This window comes from Parasteatoda tepidariorum, chromosome 9 (assembly GCF_982258835.1).
Source record: "Parasteatoda tepidariorum strain Cologne lab strain chromosome 9, Ptep-v5.0, whole genome shotgun sequence".
Classification (NCBI taxonomy): Eukaryota; Metazoa; Arthropoda; class Arachnida; order Araneae; family Theridiidae; genus Parasteatoda; species Parasteatoda tepidariorum.
In genome coordinates, this window is record NC_141763.1 from 61,636,679 (window position 1) to 61,662,294 (window position 25,616).

The window sequence follows — 25,616 nt, forward strand, 5'->3', positions numbered from 1 at the left end:
AATGTCTTTGATAAAGGAACTGTCCTAAATATATGATGCTGGGCTTAACCGGTTAAGAGAGATTAAAATTAGCAACTTTTTGTAACATATTTTTTCAAGTTTACTATTAAAACTGAATTCGAAGAATGCTTTTACTTTAAATATGAATAATTTGAAATTTAAGTCTTAGTGGTAGTTACTATTGCCTAACTAAAGAGCTTATAATAAATAAAAATGAATTAAGTTTCTACCACTTTTTGCATTTATAGTCGCCTGTGGCAGTCCCTGTAACAAATATGAACTACCTCTTTTCTCGTAATGGAACTTTTTATATATAGACCACTTTTTAGGTTTAGCCATTATTGAAGCATTAAACAGGAATCTTACAGTCTATAAAACATTTTAAAAGTGATTGTAAAAGTACGAAAACAAAATGTTTTAGTTACGTTTGTATTTAACGCTAATGTAAATGATAACTTGCTCCGCACTGTGGAAACAGTTTTGCTTGTAATAGAATTTCATTTCGGTTGATTCCTGGGTCATTAAATTTCTTTCAAATCTTTGTTGCTCACCTCAACATTTAAATATTTTAATAAAATGACGCTTTATTTGATTTATTTCTTAGATAGCCTTTTAAAGTGGTGGCGAAATTTAACGCGATTAAGTAAAATTTTGTTCTTACTTGCTACAGCCTTATAAAATCTTTTGCCGAAAGCGGAGCAGTTGGCATGCTTAATATTTTAAAATAAATCTCGACGCAAAATATGGAGAATCGAAGTTCTAATTTTAAAAAAAAGTGCTTATAAGAGGAAAATTGTAACTTCCTTATTAGAATTTATTTACTTTAGCACCACTTTTTAAATTTCCTAACAACAGAGCTCGTACGCTACGCACCTTGGAAAAAATTATAAAGTGGCAGTAATAGCAATATAATTTTTTTGTAGCATTATGTAGCTATTTTGTAGCATATATATATATATATATATATATATATATATATATATATATATATATATATATATATATATATATATATATATATATATATATATATATATATATATATATATATATATATATATATATATATATATATATATATATATGAAATTTCAATTTGATAGTGGAATCTATGTATTAGGAAAATTGATACTAGTTTCAAAATTTTTTTCCCAAGTGCATATGATCCCTGAAAAAAATAACAAACCCTAATTAAATGCTGATATTTGGTCCCAAAATATAAATAATCATTTTAATAATGTGTTATGGCAGATAAAACTATCTTGTATCTACAAAATAAATCTTAATATTGTAACACTTGTGCAACCACTAAGAAAGTTATTTTCTGAACGTACATAAATTCCGTATTTGATGAAGGGTAGAATTTAAAGCCACCATAATGTTGCTTAAATCAAAATGTCTTTAAATCATTGTATATAATTTCACGATGTATGGGTTAGGGGCCGCTGCGCGTCCCAGGCTCCCAATTTTTGCTAAAGAAAGAAAAGAGGGTAGAATTAAAAAAAATTTTTACTATTAACAAGACTTGTTTTTACTAGTTAAGCTCCCTTAAGTTCGTTTTAAACATAAATTTATTTTTAAGATAACAATTGTATTTATCTATTAATGTTATATTTTGTTCAGGAAAATATTATTCCAATGAAGGATTTTATAGGAGAAAACGTGAGCCATTGATTTGTTGTTTGAATTCACTCTGGAAGAGCATCTCGTTATTTGTGAATGAAATGATGAGTACCCACCTGAGAATGATGGCTTGAGGATAACCGGTTTCACTTTGTTGGCGGACAGCTTCGTGGACGACCCTCAGCAGTTGTGGACACCGAGATGCGGCATGAGCACTGCTCAGGGTCAGGGGATTCCCCACGTCTTGGTAAGGATTCACAGAGAGCAAGATAGGACCCACATTCGTCTACAAATAGAAAACAAAAAAGGTCGAGATTCATTACGTTCTATAATATAATAATAATTATTCTCCATAAATACAATTTAGAGAACCTAATGCTAGAAGTGACGTAAAGAGGAGATCTTTCGAAGTTGATTTTAAGAAAATATTATATATCTAGTACATAATAGAACTTAATGTATATATATATATATATATATATATATATATACATATAGTGTCTCATTATCGTAAGGTAGTGTATATATATATATATATATATATATATATATATATATATATATATATATATATACACTACCTTACGATAATGAGACACTTTTAATTTTTTCACTTTTTTTTTTTAAATTACGAAAGAAAACAAGTATTTTTGAACGCCTTACCCCAAAAAATCAAACAAAAAACTTGTAACTTTTATTACTTTAGTTACAATTTTTAATAACTGTATAAAGTTCCCTAAAACTAGAGTAATAAAAGTATAAATATTTATGGAGATATGAACATCTTTATAAAAAAATAATTTCTCACCTTACGGTTTTTCGTTAATTCAACAAAAATTTTTTGGAGAATTTAAGATTAATTACGAAATTGTCGATTTAAAAAAAAATTCTTCAAAAACTGCGCAAGTTATGAGTTATTTTGTTCTTGTATACTGCACATGCACTGAAAAATTTTAAAAAGTTTTCTTATAATTTTGTAGTGAATCGTATTTGGCAACTAATACAAAATATTTTATTTGAAGATCTTAAAAATCCAAAAAATATCACTCAACTTTCGAAGCAGTTTTCGTACTTTTCAAAAGAAAGCTCGAAACGGGTTTTCACGAATTTTATTTTATATCATCAGACAACATTTAATAACAAATGATAATACCTTACAATAATCGTCCGGAAACTAACTTTGATGGTATAGAAAAAGAAAACTTGCAAAAGAAAACATACTTCTATGGGGGATGATCCCCCATAATGCCGGTCTCATTTTTAATAAAGCTTGTTTTATAATGCACGATGCAATTTGTGGATAGCCCCTTATTGTTTTGAACTTTCTCTTAAAAAGTACTACTGAAAGATACGTAGCATCTTTCATTATCGGGGCATGCGCTGTTCCTTCAATCTTACGTACGGAAGCTAAAGTGAAAGTGCGAAATCTCCCTAATAAGAAATTTTACACCGTTAACGTAAGGGAATATCATTTTAAATTTGACCACAAAATCAATACAAACATTTACAATGGACGTAGATTATCTTTTTAAAGCTGCTGTGGCATGCGATTCAAGATGCTTTGTTTTTCGTAAAACTGTGAATCTGTGAACAGAAAAATTTGGCAGTTCACAGATTTTGACGAATTCCGCGATAAAGAATAGAACATATTATTATTAATATTTAAAAAAAAATATTATTGAACTTCTATTGATTATTTAACTTCCTTTAACCCCTTGGGGACGGGTGATTCAGAAAAGCACTCGTACAAAATCAGAATCAAGTTGTAATTAAATAAAAAACGGTAACTTAAATGTAGTCGTTGCTAATTTGACAGACTTACTTTGCTTTACTTTGCTTTTACTTTAATTATTGTTAGTTTAATCGTATATATAATCAATGTTAATTCAAAGTATAACTAGTTTTATTTTGAACAAAGTAATGGTGAATTAAATTAATCAAACAATTATAATTCCGCCCACAACTAAACTGCTAAAGAAATACTTTGATTACCAGTTTTATCTTTTTACCCTGATTGATACGGTTTTATGCTGGCACGTATTTGCGACAGTCGGCGCGAATGGGTTAACTTAGTCAATATAGTTAATATAAATATAATTTATAATTTTAAAATAGTGAAAATATATCTAGTTTCTTATGGAACTAGTGCAGTGGTCGGCAAAGTGCGGCTCCGGAGCCGCATGTGGCTCTTTGGCTTCTTAAGTGCGCCTCTGGCACAAATGTCCACGGAAGGCGCAATAATATTTTCATTTTAAAAAAAACTTGTTAAGAAAAAAATTACATCTTATTTTGATAAATTAAAATTCTTCTATAAATCGAGAACATGTATAATTTTTTGTTTAAATTAAAAGGTAATAAATAAGGTAGATAGGTAATTAAAATTTTATATTGTAGTAAAAATACGTAACGAACATCGAGTTAAAGTTTATTAGTTTTCGTAAACGTAAACACAAACCACGTACAAGCTACAGGCTGAAATTGTTCGTATGTTTTTGGGGTACTCCGGTGTGATACAAAGGTACCACAAGCATGCGTGCATACTTTTTCTAAAGGAGTCTGGGTACAAATTGGCATCACAACACAAGTGGTCTGCTTTGAATGACCTGGAGAAGGAAGACATGATCATATTCAACGCTTGGAATAGTATTCCTGACTCTTACGATCAGCTGAAAAAGCTCGCGTTTGCTGTTCTTTACCTTTTCGGTTCTACATATATATGCGAACAATCTTTTTCAAGCATGAACATTATCAAGAGTAAACTGAGAAGTCCTCTTATTGATGAGAACTTGGAATCATGCCTAAAATTAAAAACAACAGCATACAAACCTGACTTACTCAAACTTTCCAAGGAGATGCAAGCACATTGCTCGCATTAATAAATATTTATTAAGTATGAAATTTAGTTTTATTTAGTGTACTACTTATTTAGTGTAATAAAAGTTTACTAAACAAGCAGATTTGGCTCCCAATTTGTTTTAAAAATTATTGTAATATTCATATTTGGCTCTTTGGCTAAAAAGTTTGCCGACCACTGAACTAGTGCAATTAGACAACCATAATGTTAAACAAAAACCAATAAAATTATTTTTTCATTGAATAAACCAACTATTGTAAGATTACACGATTCATTTCTAAATTTCATCAATACATTTCGTCAAATTCGCATTCCACGTCCATGTTTTTGAATCAAAAGCAGGCTTAAACAACAACAAAAAAAAAAGTGCAAGAAAATATTTCTGACTGCATGATCGTACAAAGATTTAACGTCGCAGAGTCCGTCAACTAAACTTCGAATGAAAATTTATAATATACATGCATATTTAAAAGAGAGAAAAAAAGTGTTTTCCTGTTTTATACCTATATTCCTTTGAAAACAGAAACGCGTTTTTCTTTTGGTAGATACATGTTTTGTAGTATCAAAGGTGGTCAAATCACACTTGGTCCTTAACTCAACATTGGTCATTAACTCATTACAGAGATTAGTTCAAACTGCAACACTTATCGTGCGTAGCATCATATATCTGACACCTGATATAACAACTGTGTCATAAAAGATAAGCAAAAAGTGTATTAAAATTATTTCTAGTTTAACAGCTACAAAATTTCCCTGACAAACAAGTGATGCCCTTTTCATTGTTTTAAACGATATGTGTTTTGCAGTATCGAAGGTGGTCAAATCACACTTGTTTCTCTACTCTACAAATCATTTGTGATTACAGAGATTGGTTCAAACTGTAACACTTATCACTTGTAAGCATCAGATAAGCAAAAAGTGTATGAAAATTATTTCTAGTTTTATAGCTACAAAATTTCCTTGACAAAGAAGTGATGCCCCTTTCATTTTTTTAAACCACATGTGCTTTGCAGCATCGAAGGTGGTCAAATCGCACTCGTTTCTCTACTCTACAAATCATTTGCGATTACAGAGATTGGTTCAAACTGTAACACTTATCACTTGTAAGCATCAGATATCTGACGCCTGATATAACAACTGTGTTATGCTCAACCCATATCGTGAGGCATCTCCCTAATTAAGTATTAAAAGGCACTTTTATAGTTGGCTTTAAATTAAACTAGCCGATCAGTTACGCTGTTGCCCTTGACCGCCTGAAAGCAAAGTATTCAACCACAGTATCACGACCAGGCTCTTAGTGGATGTCACGATTTCCGGCTGATCGTGCAAAACTTCAGAAGCAAATGCCTGACCTCTAACTCACACCTTCCTGAAAGAACGTAACTAAAATATACTTAAAATTAAAGCTACTTTCTATTACTGATGAATGCTTTTATTTATTTATTCCTTTTTTTGTTTATTGCTTTCGATTTCCATTTGCATTCAATTTCGTCCCGTACACCGGAATTTGTTATTGAGTTATTGTTTTAGTTTTCTGTGTTTCATGTAAGGATAGATAAAAATGACATGAAGTTATTTTTCTTCTTGATGTTAGTCTTGAAGAATTTATGTATGTGAAATTATTCCTTTTGTTGTTGTAAATCATCTGTAATCAACCATTAAAATTTATTCGTGCGACATTACATCTTTAATAGTGCATTCTGAAAGCATCGTACCTCGCCATCTTGGATATTAGTTTAAATTTTTATTTTTCGACTTATCGGAGTTTTTTTTGTTGATAAATTTTTATTATTATTTTACAGAATTGTACTTTTTAAACAAGGTGTGATACGTGTAATAGTAAAGAGTAAGGCTCCTATACTATCAGAGCTGACCTATCAAGCAATATTGGAGCAAACAAGTTCGCAAGCAGGGGTGAAAGCGAGACGGAAAGGAGGAAAGGCTGGTAGTAAAACCATTTCAATTATAGTTAATTTTGGGGAGGAGTTTACTTATAATTTTTTAAAATTTTTCAACAATATCTACTTTATCTTGGAAAAGAAGCAGTTTTATATATATGCCAGAATTATAAAAGAAATCTTGATAGTTACAGATATTTAATTTTTTTCGAAAAAAATGCTGGAATGAAATGTTTTACGTACCAGGTCTTTCTCTTTTCCGTCTTGCTATATAAGGGCTTTCACCCATATTCGCAAGTTAACGTTATGTTAGTATTAGTTATGTTATGTGCTTATGTTAGCTCTTTGCTCCAAAAATAAATGATAAGTCGGCCTGTCTAATTCAGGGACTCTAGTAAAGAATGTCAATTTCATACCATCATTTCGGTAACACCTCATCATTTGTATAAGACTAATTCTAGTGTCAGTAAAATTTATATATTAATATCTGACACTTAACTTAATAGAGTTGATTTGACGTGGTTTTTGTCCCCCGTGGCGCAATAGTTATTCAAATTTAAGGTATTTCCAGTGTATGATTTTATTTTTTAAAATCTGTAACAAAGTTTGATAATGCTAAAAAATGCTAGTCACAAAAACAGAGGTTAAACAGCATTTTTTAGTAGCATCCCAACTCGTTTTGCGCAATGAATGAATGCAAAAAATCATTCATTTGTGTAATGAAATGGTTATTGAAGGATTGATGTTAAATACTTTTACTCGTATTAAAAATACAATTAACACTGTTTTCTAATATTTTCTTGCTGGGAAATATCTGCATATGTTTCATTAAGTCAAAATGATGCGCTAAATTTGATTCGTTTGACAAAATACAGGAATTTAAAAATTTTTGTTTAAGGAATCAGATTTGTTTTATTATTGACGCAGTTTTGGAATTGAATAACTATTGCATTACAGGAGGAACATCAAAATATAATTTTAGCATAGTCAAGTACAGTTTTAAAAGCATTGTACCACTCTTCAAAATTTTAACTTTTAGTCCCTTGAGGTTTTAATTAAAGATTAAGTTAATCAAAGTAAACTTGCTTTCCCCCTCTAAATTTCAGACTATAATCTAAATTGCAAACTATCTATCTAAAGTACTAAATTATAAACTTGAGCACTAAGCTTTGTGGATTACCGTCCAGAATTCATTCCAGACCTTAAAAAGGGCAGAGTGCAGATATTTTTTTTAGAAAATTGGGTGTTAGATAGCTAGAGAAATACCCGATGAGTCTATGGTGCTATAAAAGAAATGTATAAATAGTTTATTATCTAATTTAGGTTCCATTACTCTTGACTGTTTTTGCTAAACCATGTACAACAGCTTTCATCCGTACACCTCACAAAATGTTAACACAGTTTCTATAATTGGATCATCAGCCCATTCATAGCTACTGAAGCTGACTCATTAAGCCTTTGTGGAGAAGAAAATTGTGCATATTAACATAGAATTTGTGTTTAAAAAATTGTAGCTTGCTAGTTCATAAAATTTATTTAATAAAGTAGTCATCACATTTCTGCGTGTCACGTTCCCAACTCAACATAAGTCGATAACTAATTTTATTTGTTAAATTTACTTGTAGACAACCTCAAAAAATGTTCGCTGTTGGAAAATGATTAAAAATTCGCAAAAAAAAAAAAAAAATTGCTTTTACTTATTCCTATCTATCAAAGTATATTTGTTAATCAAAGGAAATAGATTTATGCATTAAAATTCCCAAAATGAACTTTCTACAATTAGAACGCATATTTATTTACTATACTACAGTCACGTGAGGGTGGTCAAAAATAATCAATTATTTTAGCCCTATATTCTTAACAAATTAGTTTTTTCTAGTGGTAGAAAAAAAAATTCACTTATTTTAGCCCTATTTTCTTAACAAATTAGTTTTTTCTAGTGGGAGAAAAATGCCTGGTGGTCAAAAATAATTATTTATTTTATTTAGCAAAAATATTTTGGTCAGAGATTACGCACAACATGTTATGGTTAATATGCATATATTAAAATTTTCTAACGTGTAGTAGTGATTAAAATTACTGCGAAGCATTTTTGGTGGAATAAGTAAAAACGGCTTAATAAGTTAAATGGGCAGGTCACATTATAAGAATGGAGGATAGCAGGACAACCAAAACAGTTTTCACTGCCCGGCCAACAGGTACAAGAAAAAGAGGACGACCAAACCTAAAATTTTTAGACTGCCTTGGAAAGGACCTGCAAGTTTTAGAGATAATAAACTGGAGAACCTTGGCTAAGGGATGAATGTCTTGGTATAGGCTTGTTGAGAAGGCCAAGGCCCATCCTGGGCTGTCGAGCCAATGAGAAGAAGAGAAGTGATTAAAATTATTCTAAATTAACTTTATAAATTCATGGATGAAGAAGTTTCGCCATCATTTCAAATTTTATAAACTCTCCCGCAAGAGTCAGTAGCTATGAATAGGACAAGAAGTTTATATTAAAAGTATAATAATTGCTAATGAATAGTCGAAGGACAAAGAGTTTTTTTCCCTAAAAAATTAGAAAAAAGGAACAGTTCTTACTACCAGTACTGGAGTTATATATCTATACACTTTTTTTACATAATTATGTTATTTTAATGTCTAAAATGGTCAAATGATAACTTCGATATCCCTTTTTTTTATTAATATATATCCATCAAGAAGATTTAAACATTATTTTAGAAATTATAATTCATAAATAATAGTAGTAATAATAGTTATACATTGTTATTGAAAAATGAAAAATATTGAATGGTTCATGAAGTCCTTAATTTAGGTACTGAAATTGTATTTAATGATATATCTAATATATATAATTCTCTTAGTGGCTGCCAAATTTTGGCTGTATTTTTTCTCCGCCGGTGCCAACGTTTGCTTTGTTTTGTTTACGTTACTATTTCTCTTACACGGCGAATCGACCAATGATTGTCGCTAAAAATGTCACATGCTAAATCTAGCTGAGGTGGCTCAACATATAGCGCTTTTAAAAACGGAAACTGAAATAACCAGAGAGCATCAGCTGCGGCAATCTCATACTATTAAGCTAGGCAGAAGTGAGTAGTCTTTGTCTATAGATCTCTATTTTAGTATTTTGTCGAAAGCGCATTTTTTTCCCCAATTTATATATTACGAATTTTTTTGACGATTTTTGAATTATATCACGAATTATACTATAGCACATTTCTAATAGGTTTAACGAATTATATGTCATTTATTTGAATTCAAATTTATTTTAATGACTCAGTATTTACTAAAAAGATGTAATTTTTTTTTTAAAAAAAGTTTTTATATGGATTTGAATGATTGCTTTGAATTCTTAGAATTCTGTGCATTTGCAATGTACCTAAGTTAGTAGCGAGTGAAGCGAACTTGGTTTGCGAAGCAAACCATAAAAGATTGCGTAGCAATTTTCGGGGGTTGGTGAGCGTTAGCGAGCAGGGGGCACAGCCCACTAGTATATATTAAAGATCTAACGTTTATTTAATCCTTAATTTAGGTGATGATCAAAGTTCTTGTTTCAAGATAAATTCTAAGAGTATAGTAATTGAGCAATCAGAGTTCATGGAACGTTTATCTTGAATGGGATAAACAGTGTTCAAAACTATATCTTTTACACTTTTAGTTAAAAGAAATCTCGAACAACATCCCGCTATTTACTACAAGAAAAATGTTGAATTTAACTAAATGTATTGAATGTTAAAAATATAGTTTTAACTCACGGTTTTCATTTTTCATCCATCACGAATCGTTTTCACCAACTAGATGGGGATAATTTAAAATAAAGATGATTCATTACTACACGAATCACTCCCTCGCAGTGGCAGAAAGAGTTGCTGACAGACGTTTATGCAAGAAACATTCGTCAAATATGATTGATTACGACACGGAAAATAACAAAATACAAGATTTTTCACCAGGATGTAATGGACCACAAAAGATTTAAAGTAGCTTTTTGAAGGGAAAATGCTGGGAATATCACGATTACAGATATTCAAAAACTAAATCACTTAATTTTCTCTTGCCCTGGGTATTAATAATGTTTTTTACGCGTTCACGAATTTTCGCTATTTTTGTTTATTATAATTGGTTAAAGTTTTTTTAAAACTTTTTTCAGCGTTAATTTTACGATGTTATTAACTACTTAACCATAATTTGTTATTAACTTTATAGTAGGTCAGAGGGGGGCAAATGTGGATATGGGACTAGAGTACACAAATGGAATATTTCCTTTATCTATCTCTCAAAAATTCTCTGTTAATTTTGAAAGAATGACGATACATTTTCATGCACAGTTACGAGTCAAAATGCTTGATAATTAATTAGAAAGAAAAAAAAACATAGCTTTTATTGTGGAAAAGTTTTTTTTTTAAACTTTTAGAGTAAATGCAACTTTTTATTCATCATATTTAATACACACATTACTCAACCCCGGCCACGCAACTTGCCCCATTTTCAGGAATCTATCTTTTAAAGACCAGGGTAGGAATGCCACGTAGTTTTTACCCTGGTGAGATGACGTGGACAGCGCCTGAGCTGGTACCTCTCTTTCCTAACTTCCGCAACACAATTAACGTGGGGACTTTCAGCCGTGACACTTTTAGCGTGCTACTTGCGGCTTACAATACACGCCGATTTTTTTTCTGCTATCAAGATCTAATTCAACCGGCCAGGTGGCCGAGAGGTTATCGCGCCAGACTGCGAAGCCAATGGCCGCGGGTTCGAATCCCGCTCTGGGCATGGATGTTTCTCTCTCTTGTGTTGCCCTCTGTTGTGTGTGATGTGTGAATGTGGCCCACCCTATGAACGGGTTTGTGGCAGTGTGGCGTGGGCAATGTTACTCGCCTCCATGACTTTGGTTCACAGGTGCCCACTGGATAACGCGAAATGAGTAACAACTCGGGCATCTTCTAAAGCGAAACGAATAAAGTTCAGTGCCTGCTATTCGAAAAAAAAAATCTAATTCACAGCCCCAGCCAACACTCAAACCAGCGGTGCAAAAAACTTACCTTTTTTTTATATTTTTAAAAATATTATTTCTGCAAGTGATTTGTGTTTAAATTTGGAAAGATTTCTTAATAAATTTTTTAATAGCACTTAGTTTTCAATTATTCGAATAGAAATTTTACTACAAATTTTTTTAGTTTCTTGAGGATGCTGGTCAGTTTCACGGAGCCTAAGGATTGGAATAAAAATTATGCGTAATTATTAATGGAAATTTTTTTTCCCTTGTAGTTTCCGGATAAATAAATGTTACATTTTGTTGTTATTATTATTTTTATTGATTTTAAAACTTTTCCAAAATTAAAGCTTTTTTTGTTTTCATACTTTAAATTTCTCTTAAATTTACGTTTTGAACAAGAAATTTTTTTTTGTTTAATTTGTTTCGGGTGACATATATACAGGGGTTGACAAAAATATGGAAACACTTCTATACGAACTCTATGTAAACAATGTTTTTTTTTAGCAACAAATGTTTTAAAAGATTTTGCCTGACAAAATAGTTGACACAATTTTAAACAACATGCTTGAAACTTTTAATAAATGAGGTCATTTTTAACCATGCAAAATTCAAAATTTGGATCCCCCAAAATGAGGAAAGGAATTTGATAATTTATTTCAAGCTTTAATAAGAACAATTTTGAAATCATGCTATAGGATTGTGATATTTATATTAAAAAAGCTTTCAACTTTCTGCACTCCTTTTGGGCGATGCTAATTTTGAATGGATAAAAAGTACGCCATTTCTAAAAGATTCAAGTATGATCTTTTAAATTATGCCAACTGTTTTATCATGTAAATCATACATTACATTTGCCTTTGAGAGAAAAATTGTTTTCTTAGAGTTTAATTTAGAAGTGTTTCCATATTTTTGTCCAACCCCTGTATTTTTTAATTCTATAAATAAATAAAGTAAAAATTGTGATCAGTGTAACAATTTAGTTACTTGAAAAAGCAATTTTTTTAAAACGAAGATTTTTTTGTGATACTTCCTTCTGTACATATTAAGTTGCGGTCATACGCGGTAAACTTTTTCCATGGTTTAACATTCAACAAACGACCACTTATTTAAATTCTTGATCTTTGCCACCTTTTGCACATTACTGCTCAGTCCACGACTCAAATATCTTTGTTTTATGAATTATTACCTTTCAAGAAAAATTAGCTTGTAACTTTAGCATCTAACACATACTTTGCAATAACAAATCCCCTGCACAAGCAAATAATCAAACTGATTCGTTGAACGTTTAAATTACTTTTTTCTCTAAACACCGCAAACATTTTTTTCAAATGTGGATTTTACCGAAAAAATATAAACATTATTACAAATAAATCTCCAAATAAATTAGATTCAACAATCGAACTTTTTGAGGAACATTTTTCCTTGTGGTGCTGAAATTATTGTGACATTAATAAATACAAGAAACATTTAAAAAAAAAAATGATGGCATTTTGTGATTATCAACTACTTATTGTAATATGCAACTGACGAAACTTTGCCATACTAACTAATTTAACACATATCCGTACTCAAAATATGCGTGATAAATTTGTATATGGATGGTACAAACTGTGTACATAAGATATATGCAATTACTTTATGTTAAGATGGTAGTTAAAATAATATAAAATCAAAATAAAAATTTTGAAAACGAGTTAAGTGTAAAAAAAAAAAGTCCTGAAACATAAATAAACTGTGGCCATTAAAAGCAATCTTAATAAAATGGCAGTAAAGGAGCATTCAATACATTCTATCAAAGATATTGAAACGTTCTTATATAAAACATTCTTATTTTTTAAAATATTTTGACTCGATCGGAGCAGTTGGCATCTCTGGCCACATGGCACATTTGTCACTGCCTTTTAAATTCTCCCTTGTCTTGGAAAAGTTATGTTGATTGATTAAAAAAAAGTAACTTACAAAATACTCCCTGTTGAAGAACCTGGCATGGAGCGTCCTGAGCAGTGCATCCTCAGTAAGAGGACCTGGAAGATGGATTAGGTCTTGCACTTCTACACAAACACTGTGCCTCATCATTCCAACACCACTCCCGCCTTTGCTCAATTCTGGAAAAGAAAAAACATTCTTTCATTTAAAATATTTAATAGGACTAACTGAAATATAAAAATCATTTCATGTGGAGTCACTGTTATTGATTGACTATCAAAAGATAAACCACCTCCACCATCATTTTGCAAGTTGATGTCAGTTGCCATGGAAACAAGCCAACTTCTACCGTTTTCAAGGGGAATTTTTCTTGCATATTAAAAGTAATAAACTTTATGCTTTAATTTTATTTTTGATGCAATAAAGTAGAATTACAATGATTTTGACCACTTCTACATCCCTTTAAAACCGAGACACAATATATGCAAAGTGATTATACAAATATTTTAAATCAAGTTTAAACTGAGTATAAAAATAGCTTAGCTACTATTTCAATATTAAAATTATCGCAGCTGCTTCATTATAAACATATAATCTTGAATTCAATAATACATTGTAGGCGCATAGATTATTATCATTAAATTGTCATTGTTCGTAGCGAATCAAATTTCCTAGCACTTTTTACGTTTTCAGCTGTGTGAGTTACAAGAAAAATAAGTACTTTCAAATGTCATCAGGTCTTACGTATACAATTTAAACAAATGTGAAGAAAGATGTTTAATAACAATTAAAGAGTTCCATTTTCATTTAATTTTTATTAGAATGAATGATTTTAGAATTTGCTTTTGAATTTGTTCCTGTTCATAATTTGTTTCACGAAGTAATTTTCAAATTTGAATCATTGGAAGGTTTTTGATGTTTAAACGTATACTATTGTCTAAACGTATTTTGATGTACAACATTTCAGGTAGCTAGATTTTACTGAAACTGTATTAAATAAGGTTTAAAGGGATGAACGGAATAATTTAAAAGCTTATAAAAATTACGCTGGATATCTCTTCTTTCTTCATATTTATCTTTTATTTATTTATTTTGAATTTTTATGAATGTTTTAATATATTGTTTTTAAATTTGTTTCAGTCTATAATTTCTTCTCAAAATATAAAAATTACGCTGGATATCTCTTCTTTCTTCATCTTTATCTTTTATTTATTTAATTTATTTTGAATTTTTATGAATGTTTTAATATATTGTTTTTAAATTTGTTTCAGTCTATAATTTTTTCTCGAAAAAAAATTCTCTTCAAAAAATTTTTTTTTCTTATCTAAAATTCAGCAATACTTTAACGTTTGCGTACATGTTTTAAAATGTATTTCTTAACCACATTCATATAGCCTTATAATTGAATAAATAAATAAAATAAACTATTAGCATGCATGATTTTTAATCAAAATGTTCTTTGTTTAAATGTGTTAAAATCATACGATTATTATATTAATTGTATTAATATACTGAGTAACAAATTTTGATTAGTTTTAAGCCCAATATAATAACAGCAATTTATGCTAAAGCCCTTCAGTAGTTGAAAAAAGGGAATCCAAAACAACGATGGTTTAAATTTGTGAAATGAGATTTTAAAGTAATTCGGTTAAGAGACTGGCATTCTTGGTAAGAAAATAGATTGTCCTGTAGCAATCTTCAGCAGAAGGCCTTGGCCCAACCTGGGCTGTCACACCAAATATGATTATGAATAACAGCAATAATAATAATAAAATAACTATGTTTACCTTGAAATGGTCATTATATAAGAATTAATTTATTTGTTTTTTTAATGATATATAGGACTTGGAACCTTTTAAAAGTAAAAAAATAAAAATCTTATTTTTTTCCGTTTTAATGAAATTTTTTAATAAATTTTATCAATTGTTTAGCTTACTTTTGAAACCTGTGACATTTTAGAAGAATTTTTTATTGATAAATCTTAGTTATTTTTATTATTGACTTACTTTTTTATTGAAAAAGCCGGAAAACAAAGCCGGTTTTCCGGCTTTTTAATATTTTTTTTGAATAAAAATGGTTTTGAAATGTTTTTTAAAAACATTTTATCTTAATTTTTCTATTTTTTCCTTTATATATATATATATATATATAGGTTCAAAATGAAGATAAAACAAAGAAAAATTATAGACATATGAAAAAAAAGGGGGGGGGGAATAATAAGTAAAAAATAACAAACAACAGTTTATATAACATATTAAAAAAAAAAAAAAAAGGATGAAATTTTATTTAAAAAACCAGAAAAATAAAACCGGGGAAAAAAAAGATATAATCTTTTCTTCAGCCCACACGATTATATCCGCAAAACAGAGTGCTTTCTGATATTGTATCAATAAAGCCAAAGCAAAATATATTAATTCAAAAGTGTGAGGAGCACTCAAAAAATTTTTTTATAAAAATAACGACAAATAAAATAGATCACAAAAAGTAAAAATAGCATGTAAAAACAGAAAATAAAATAAAATAAAAAACATTTAAAAGGGACTATAAAGCGAGTAGCAAAATCAGATCAACTTACAAGGACAGAAAATTTTTCAAGAATGATTTAAAAATGTTTTCGCAGAAAGATTGCCAGATTACAAAATATGAAAACAAAAGCGCAAATTGAGTGTAACAAGAGGGTTTTAAGGTGTCGTTCTTACTGCACTGCTGAAGTGATTTGTTATTCTGAGCTTTGATTTGTTAGTTACCAAGGATGGGCCCGAAATAGATGTGCGCAAGGTAATATTATACTGGATAATTTTAAAAATTGATCATAAATAGTTTTAAAAGATAGATGTTTATTTAAGTAAAAATATAAAATAGAAAAGAGAAACATAAATTGCCTGTTTTGCAAATAATTTTAGCCGCGGATTTGCACAATATGGATTAGCACATAGAAAAATTATTTAAATTATCAAAGAAAAAAAAAATTTTATAGATAATTTTAACACGGATTTGCCCGAAATGGATTTGCACATGAAAAAATTAACAAAGAAAAATTTTTTAGTAGATCATTTTAGCCACGGATTTGCCCGAAATGGATTTGCACATGGAAAAATTGTATAAATTAATAAAGAAATTTTTAGCAATCAATTTTACCCACGGATTTGCCCGAAATGGATTTGCACATGGAAAAACTGTATAGATTAACAAAAGAAATAATTTAGTAAAGGAATTTTTAGTAAATAATTCTAACCACGGATTTGCCCGAAATGGATTTGCACATGAAAAAATTATACAAATTAACAAAGAAATTATTTAGTAAATAATTTTGGCAATGGATTTACCTGAAATGGATTGCACATGGGAAAATTATAAAAATTAACAACCAAAAAAAAAAAAATGTTTATTAAATATATCCACAAAAATATACGATTAATTCAGTGATTTTATATAAAATTTTATTATTTTAGTTGGGTATTCATTGTTTTTTTATCAAATTTTGAAATAGTTTATCGATTTGTTTTTTGGATAAATAAATATTACTACATATTCTTTTAATTCTGTTCATTTCATTAAAAGTGGTATTTAAATAGATGCTCCTAGAAACATTAGAATTCCAAGTAACTAGTTTATTAATATTAAAATTAAAATAATTTCTTTTATCGTATAAATCACACTCTCATTATATGTTTTTCTTAACTTTCTTCGTGTTTTCTTGTATTTACTTATTTATTATATATATATATATATATATATATATATATATATATATATATATATATATATATATATATATATATATATATATATATATATATATATATATATATATATATATATATATATATATATATATATATATATATATATATATATATATAATGTAATTTTAGGTAACGTGACTACTTTGAATTTAATATCGGCATTATTAACTATACAAAATATTAAATCAGCACTTAGATGACGAAATAGCCTTTTTTTCTTCCTATTCCATTTCAAAAATCAGAAAAACTCGGAGACTTTGCTTTTAAGAATCTAACGGTCTCCCTATTAACAATTGGTTAGAGGGGTGTCCTGTTCACAAGACCTTTTGGTATGATTTCCGGCGTGACTCACCCAAGAATTTATGTCCCCCTTTCTTTGTATAAAAAAACAGGAAAATATCTGTTTGAGAAACCGCTATACGTTACATTACAAATCTTATGAGTTCAAAAATAAATAGAACGTTATGATTTCTATGTGGTACACAGCTTTGTACTTTGGGATTTAACAGCTGCTGTCTTATTTCAAAAACGTTAGGCTTCACAAGATTTGAATGCGTACAAACAGGATTGATGGTTAAAATTTTAAATTAGATATTTTTTTTAGATTTTGTTTATCTTAGAATTGGACATGCAATTTCGTTTTATCATAACAGATTTCAGTAAGATGCGAATTAGAGCTTGAAATCATTAAATACTGGGTTCATGGTCACTTTTTAAAAAATTTTTTAAATGAGACATTGTTTTGAGATTTTCTTTCGTCTGGAACACTCCCATTTTATGCAATTCCATTTCATCAGAACCGATATCAATGCGAAGCGTATAAGTGCTTCAAAAAATTAGAATGCATCTAAACTGGATTGATGAATAAAATTTTATTTTTATTTTAAATTGAAACGAGAATTTTCTTTTTATAAAATTTCGTTTATTTTAGTATTGATATGCAATTTCGTTTTATCATAACCGATTTCAATAACAAAACCAAAAACCAAACCTGTGAAATGTTTTTTCAATGCTCAAGTAATTGCTAAATTTAAACATTTTTCGTCTATTTTAGAAAATATATTTACTCCTTTTTAATGTTTCTCATTTTTCAGCCACCTTGTGTAACGTACAACAAGCATAATATTTCATTTATTTTCAGATAAATCATCAGATAAATCATCCCGTTTTATTTATACAGGGTTGAAAGCATATGTATACCGAGATGGAAAAGAGTGAAAACTGGTAAGATATTTCATTCTAGCAATAAATTTTGTCGAGAAAAATAAAATCAGTAGCTACCAAGATTTTTTTTTTAAAAAAAAAAAGAAAAAAAATTATATCCTATAAATTAAACTGTATCGTACTTGAGAAAAAGTAAAATTTTTTAGAATAGTTTAAAGAAAAGAATAAATTTACAGATGCCAACTTGCTCCGGACAGCGGATAAATATTTTCAAGGGGTAGTCTTTAACACTTTAGCGCCGACTGGATCTGGATCGTGTAATTTTGGCAAGGTACCTGCCCGCGCAAGCGGGCACTAGACCTCTGATCTGAATTTTGCCCTAGGGCGACTGGTACTAATGGCATTGGAATCGCGCCGACTGTCACAAATACGTGACAGTATCAATCAGGGTAAAAATATAAAACTGGTAATCAAAGTATTTCTTTAGCAGTTTATTTGTGGGCAGAGTTATATTTGTTTGATATATTTAATTCACCATTACTTTGTTCTAAATAAAACTATTTAGTTATACTTTGAATCAACATTGATTATATATATGATTAAACTAACAATAATTAAAGTAAAAGCAAAGTAAGTCTGTCAAATGAGCAACGACTGCATTTAAGTTACCGTTTTTTATTTAATTTCAACTTGATTCTTATTTTGTACTAATGCTTTTCTGAATCACCCGTCCCCAAGGGGTTAATGCAAAGATTTTTACTCACCACTACTCCTAAATAAATCAAAGGCTTATGTTGTGATACGCAACTTCGTTGCAGCTGAGCGCTGTACTGAGCCTATTAACCCGTTTGCCCCGAATTTATATATTTAAAAAGGGTATAATATATAATCGAAATTGATTGGTTTTTCTACCGTTAGAGCATTCAAAAAGTCTTTGATAGATCAAAAAGTACTTGCTCCTTAAATTTTCTAGATCTAATCAGAAATAACTAAATCATCATGGTATCTGAAAATCACCAAATTAATTCACCGAGATAAATGAAAATACTGAAAAACGTTTCCCATCACAATGAATGCCTTTGAAAAAAGGAACTGTCCTAACAATATGACGTGGACTTTAACCGGTTAAAAAGTTGGCAAAATTATCCGAAACTTTCAATCAAAGTTTCAATTTGTAACTTTAAATTTTCTTCTTCCTAAAACAAGCTATAACTGAAAAAGGTTTTACTACCAGATCTTACTCTTTTCCGTCCCATTTTTAACCATGGCGCATACAAATAAATTAAGCATCTATATATTTTGTATGATAATTTTACAATGATGCTCTTAGGTTCAGACAAAATCCAAAATATATTTCCACTTGTAATCTTAATGTGATTGTCAACTAATTGCTACCTTCAAATATTCTTCCAAAGCGATAATTCACGGAAAGAATTCCTTGATCCTCGTAAAACTTAGAACACTATTAATTCTTCATTAATATTGAAATTTACTTTGATAAAATAAACAAAATCTCCACATAAGAAAGAAAAATTGCTTTATGAGAAAACACATCCTATAATTTTGGTTTACGAAAGCGGCAGTTCAAGTTTATTTAGGCGTGAAATGACCATCTTCCAAAGGTTGATAGGGCAGCTTAAAATAAATAAAATCAGGTAAGGTAGCATCGCTAAATCTTCTTTCCACTTGTAAATAAAAAACAGAATTGTTTAGTCTACATACCATATTTTAAGACACATGTGAAATAAATAAGCAAAGTGATATCGGCCTTTTCTATGCGTATCGATGATTTTTTGAACCCGGTTAAATAAACTGAACTTATGAAACCGAAGATGAATTTGAAAATGTTTAAAAAGATCAATGACCCTTTTTTATTTGCACCAAAAAGAAAGTAGTTTTTACTATATTGAAAAGCAGTTAAAATTTTATCGGCGAGCGGAACCTTAATTAATCCGCTTTCCTCTTAACAGAATCACGACTTAATAAAATAAGTTTTTACAAGCAATTGAAAACATTTGAGTCAAAGTAAGACTACTTGTATTTCTAAAACATTTCATGAAAAAAATAACAAAAATTCATCACTTTGAGAATTCTAGTTTTTAAATTCGGCTTTAGGTTAGAAAGTTGAACTTGTAGATCAGGATCATTAATATGCTTTTTCTTCGGTATTCAGTATAACAGCCAGTATTCAGTATAACACTGGAGAAAATTTTTTTGGCTGCATTTATACAAGCAGTTGATTTTACCTAACTCAGGTGTTGGGATGTGAGATCTGAAATTAGATTTGTTCTGAAAGCTAAAAAAAAAAAAAAAAATGTTTTTCGAAAAGATAATTTTAGTTTCTACTTTTTTGTTCAGGTTTATAAATAACGTATAGGTTTATATACTTCTCTTTAAAAAAAGACGTATTATATCATAAACTGTAATGTATTATCACCTTATCCACACCACTCCCTAAGTAGCAGAGAAGTAGGGACACCTTGAATTTACTTAAGTGTATTTTAAAAACTCCTGGTTAGGGATACATTATTAAATTGCATAAAAACTGTAGTGTGCAGAGAGAGACCCATTGCAAATTGGAAATCAGGGATGTTAACAGTAGGTTTACGGACGTTTCTTATATAACTATCTCTACGAACGCGCGTCAATTTGACGCATGAACGAATACATATAACAGCACTTACAAAAATACCAACTTGCTCCGGGCCACAAATATATATTTTAAAGTGGTAGTTTATCAACTGTGATTCTTGGCTTAATAAATTCAATTTAGTAAATTTTTATCCACCACTATATCTAAATAATTCGTAGGCTTACATAATTCACCACTTTGTATTTGCAAAATTTTCTTAGTAGGTATTACATTCCTATTTATTATTAATGTGAGGTTTGCATGTTAACTCAAAATTTTGTCTAAATTACGATTGAGTCAAATTGAAGCATATCAGTAGAGATAGGTATACCACAAAGAGAATTTCAATATTTCAACGCTTTTGAAGAAAATCGGCTTTAATATATATTTATCTCGATCAAATGGATACAAGAGATAAAATAAAAATGCAAACGGGTTTTGTAATTTTCCTTATAAAATTCGAAATGCGTCAAAATGACGCGTCCAGTAAACCTAGTGTTAAAATATCTAAAATCTGTTCATTCGAAAATTCATTGAGTATAAAATTTAATCGATAGAGATAGTTTAGTATTACTACCACCTTTTCTCTAAGCAGTTTATTTATATAAATCATAATTTGAGCTAACCCAAAGTAAATTTTAATCACAATGTCGATAGTAAACGTTTATCTAAACTGGTATTTTTTACATAGATGCTAACTCATGCAATGATTTTATATTTAATTTTTTTTTAAAACTTATATTGCGAATTTTTGAAACTAAATGTTATAACTATTAATAGAACTTAGCTAATCAGTTTAACACTTTATTTTATATAGTTTCGTATCACTTCGAAATAGGACGTGCTTTCGCTCGGGCAGAAGAAATTTCTTTCCCGTAAAATAAAACTTTTATACAAATTTGAAATTTTTTTTTTCCACTTATAACTTTTTTTCACATTTTTTTATTTTTTGAAAACAAGGAAATTTTAATGTTATGTATAAGCATTGTTCATACCCTTCTAATCCCCTTGCCAGAAAAAATAAGCAAATTCCAAACCTCCTCCTCCCACTAGATGCTTACGCAATATTTGAACAACCCCAAAAAGAGCAAAAGAGTCCGAAATTGCAAAAAAATGCAAATGTCGTCTTAATCCAGCACCTAGTAATTACATTACATTTTAAGTGTTCTTTCGAACAAAAAGGGGCAACTTCGGGATAAATGAAGCTAGATGCGCAACGTTCTACTAGGTGTGCATGTGTCCCTATTGTGCTTATGCACCGGAAGCGAGCCGCATTCTTGATTCCTGGGAAATATGTGTAGCGAAAAAAATTCCAACGGTTTCTTCGTTGGCGACACACTTTTGGTAGTAAGGGAAAAAAAAATTACTCGCATGGAAGTTTTTTTCACTTTCTCACTCGTGAGGAAAAAAAAGATCATCTTCAGGTAAGCATTGTTTCGTAAATTCAATATAATCAGACTGGACATGCTTGCCAGATGTAGTCTAGCTTGTAATTAAGGAAAATGTATGTTAATTCGTTTTTTTTTATTGTTATAGAGGCAATATTTAATGATGATTCCTCTTTGGATTAAAAGAAATATAGGACTCAAGGTTGTACTGAAACTTCATCTTCAATTAAATCGATAAAAAAAAAGATAAACCATTTATACAAAAATAATTAACGGAGTTTTAATTGACGCAACAAAAATTTATTTTTGAAAAAAGCAGATTAAAATGTAAGTAAAATAATAAAGATCAACTAAGAATTTTAGGAATTCAAAAATAATTATAAATAATGAGCAGTGGAAAAAAGAAAATTAAAGTCATATTTACTTGGAATTTTATATTAAAAGCTGTCAACAGTTCAAGTTTAAAAAAAAAAAAAAATAAAAAAAAGAGACACTCTCCATTTTTTAAATTAAAAAAATAGATTTCATATACTTATGGTTTAAAAAATGATTATAATAATGACTCAAGTTACGAAAGAAAGTATTCAGGTTCAGGACCTTTGTACCTCAGGAACGAGAAAAAAATTGTCAGTTAAACCAATTTATTTCATATTAGGTTTCCGTGAGCAGTAAATTAGCAGATATACCAAATTGCTCTGGACAGCGGATATATATTTTCAAGAGGTAGTCTTTTTAACCCCTTGGGGACGGGTGATTCAGAAAAGCATTTGTACAAAATCAGAATCAGGATGTAATTAAATAAAAAACGGTAACTTAAATGTAGTCGTTGCTAATTTGACAGACTTACTTTGCTTTTACTTTACTTATTGTTAGTTTAATCCTATATATAATCAATGTTAGTTCAAAGTATAACTCAATAGTTTTATTTTGAACTAAAGTAACGGTGAATTAAATAAATGAAACAATTATAACTCCGCCCACAAATAAACTGTTAAAGAATTACTTTGATTACCAGTGTTATCTTTTTACCCAGATTGATACGGCTTTATGCTGGCACGTATTTGTGACAGTCGGAGCGAAAGGGTTGATGGATGATTCTTGGTTTAGAAAATTCGATTTATAGGGCTTTTACTCACCACTACATCTATATAATTCAAAGGCTTATGTGATAGGCCAATTTGTTATACTCTTAAAAAGTCGGCCAAATTAGCCGAAAATCTGGCTTGTAGTTCTCTACTGCTCTTTAACGTATTTTGTGGAATCCGGAGCAGTTGGCGTCTCTTAATTAGGCTGCAATGTATTAATATTTTAATAAATTTGAACTAAATGAATACTGTCCACCACTCCGTATGAAGGATTTAAACAGATATAAAATGGGTCAGTTAGACAAGTGTCCATGCTCTTAAGTTTTGCTAAAGGGTTTTTTAAAAATCTGTTTAAAAAATCTCCTTTGCAATTCACAAATGTTGAAGGACATGAAATTGGCAAATACACACCAGTCCTGAACACGCACCAAATAATTTCTAAGTTTTAACAAATCAGAACTAAATAACATATCGTATTGGACAAAATAATTTCAAATCAAATTTATCAAATCAAGAAGGTAATATCAAACAAAAAATTTGACCATTATTTATAATCTAATCCTCAATGGAAAAACAAGAGCGTTAGCTGCTACGCTTGTGACACATATCGACATAAATAAAGTTTAATCATCATTTGAAACACTCTTTCAAGTTCATTCATGTCAAAGCTTCTGTTTCCAAAATGTAACCCTGCTCGGTTAAAAACAAATATCCAAGTTTTGTAGCTAAAAATTCCCCATTCGTATGCTACTTCAGTTCCGTCTTTTAATTTGACATTCTCCATTCACATCACGCGATTTACCATTCGAATGCTAAAGGTACATAATAGCTGATAGTTTACAAAGATTTATTCATTGTCGTTTCGTCAAACAAAACGTAAATCGAACAAAAACAGACTAAAATCTCTTTATGGCATCTTTTTCCGGTCCTCACCTTCACCTTCTAATTACACTGAACTGTTTCAACAAAAACAAGACCTATTATATGTATAGAAAAAAATATCGTTAAAAAAATATATAAATATATATAAGAAACTGCACTCCTTCTGCTCACACTCACTATCCTAAGAAGACGTGGTTACGCATCGTTGATTAAGATAATTATGAATCCAAGATAATTTAGAATCCATCTTTTATCCTACAACCCTATAGACTATCTATTAACAATCCTTATCAGTGTTCTACTCTAACCATTGTTTGATAGGTGGCAGTGCGCTGTTAAGGAGAAAAAAAACAGGGCTAATCTTTAATCTACATAGTGCCGTTATGTTTAAAAAAAGCGCGAACATGTCTTTTATCTTCTTGTTATTCTCTTAGAGATCAAAGTTGTAGTTCTTTTTCTTTAGATCATAGAATAATTTTAAACAGAGATGGCAGTTGTCTCGCTTTATGCGAAATATTTAATGTAGTGGTAGAGAATTAAAAACTGAATTTTGTTAAGGAACAACGCAGGGAACATGTGGGAATTGAGATGATTTGATAAAAACGAACTATGCTTCGCGCTTTTAACCCCTGAGATAATTAGAGGGGGGGGGGAAGCTTCTTTCTTTCTTTCTTTAACTAAAATTGGGTGCCTGGGCCGCGCAGCGTCCCCTAACCCATACATCATGAAGTATTTACAAGTTGAATTAAAAAACATTTTGAATTATGCAGCATTTAAGTAGCATTACAGAAGATCAAGCATATTTGCTTGATAAATTAAACATGAATTGATATTTAATATGAGTCGTGATTTATGCAATAATCAGAAATTTTCGTGAATATAAATAGCACAATTGATATTTAAGCATTGGTTGGTATTTAATTTGATGACAATCATAGGTTGTGATTAAAGTATGAAATTAAATTAATATATAAACAAGTACAAATTAAACATGATTTGGGGGGGGGGAAGCACATACTTGCGAACTTATACGCTTTTCAAAAAAGTGTTTTCCTAGTGGTAGGGAGAAGCCAATTAGATTGTGACCGTATGTAGACATTTCGTGAAGACTAACACTTAAAATAATTTTAGAGAGTTAGCAAGCCTATTTTATGTAGGTTTAAATTATTTAAATGAAATGGTATTAAATATTACTTTAAACCGTATTTATTTAAAGGAGAATAACATATGATTTCATATGTATAAATTTGACCACCACATTAAATCTAAAAAAAATACAACAAAATATTGCCGAATAAAAATAGCTGAGCTGCTATGGCTTAGGGGCTAGAGCGTTCGCCTTCCAATGAGGTGAACCGGGTTCGAATCCCAGCAATGGCTGAGATACGAATTCCGCATCCGACTTACACGTACCACAGT

At 29.8% G+C, this 25,616-nt stretch overlaps 1 protein-coding gene across 1 annotated transcript in view; it reads right to left on the reverse strand.

Moving 5' to 3' along the window:
- The window catches only part of dachs (unconventional myosin-IXb-like dachs), a 130,111-nt gene that overhangs the window by 48,650 nt on the left and 55,845 nt on the right, over positions 1-25,616 (reverse strand). Inside the window, exons 3-4 of the mRNA XM_087151989.1 lie at positions 13,334-13,479; positions 1,740-1,909 (exon numbers count right to left, since the gene is read on the reverse strand). Of these exons, the coding sequence (XP_087008115.1) occupies positions 1,740-1,909; positions 13,334-13,479 (316 nt within the window). The remainder of the gene's footprint in view (positions 1-1,739; positions 1,910-13,333; positions 13,480-25,616) is intronic.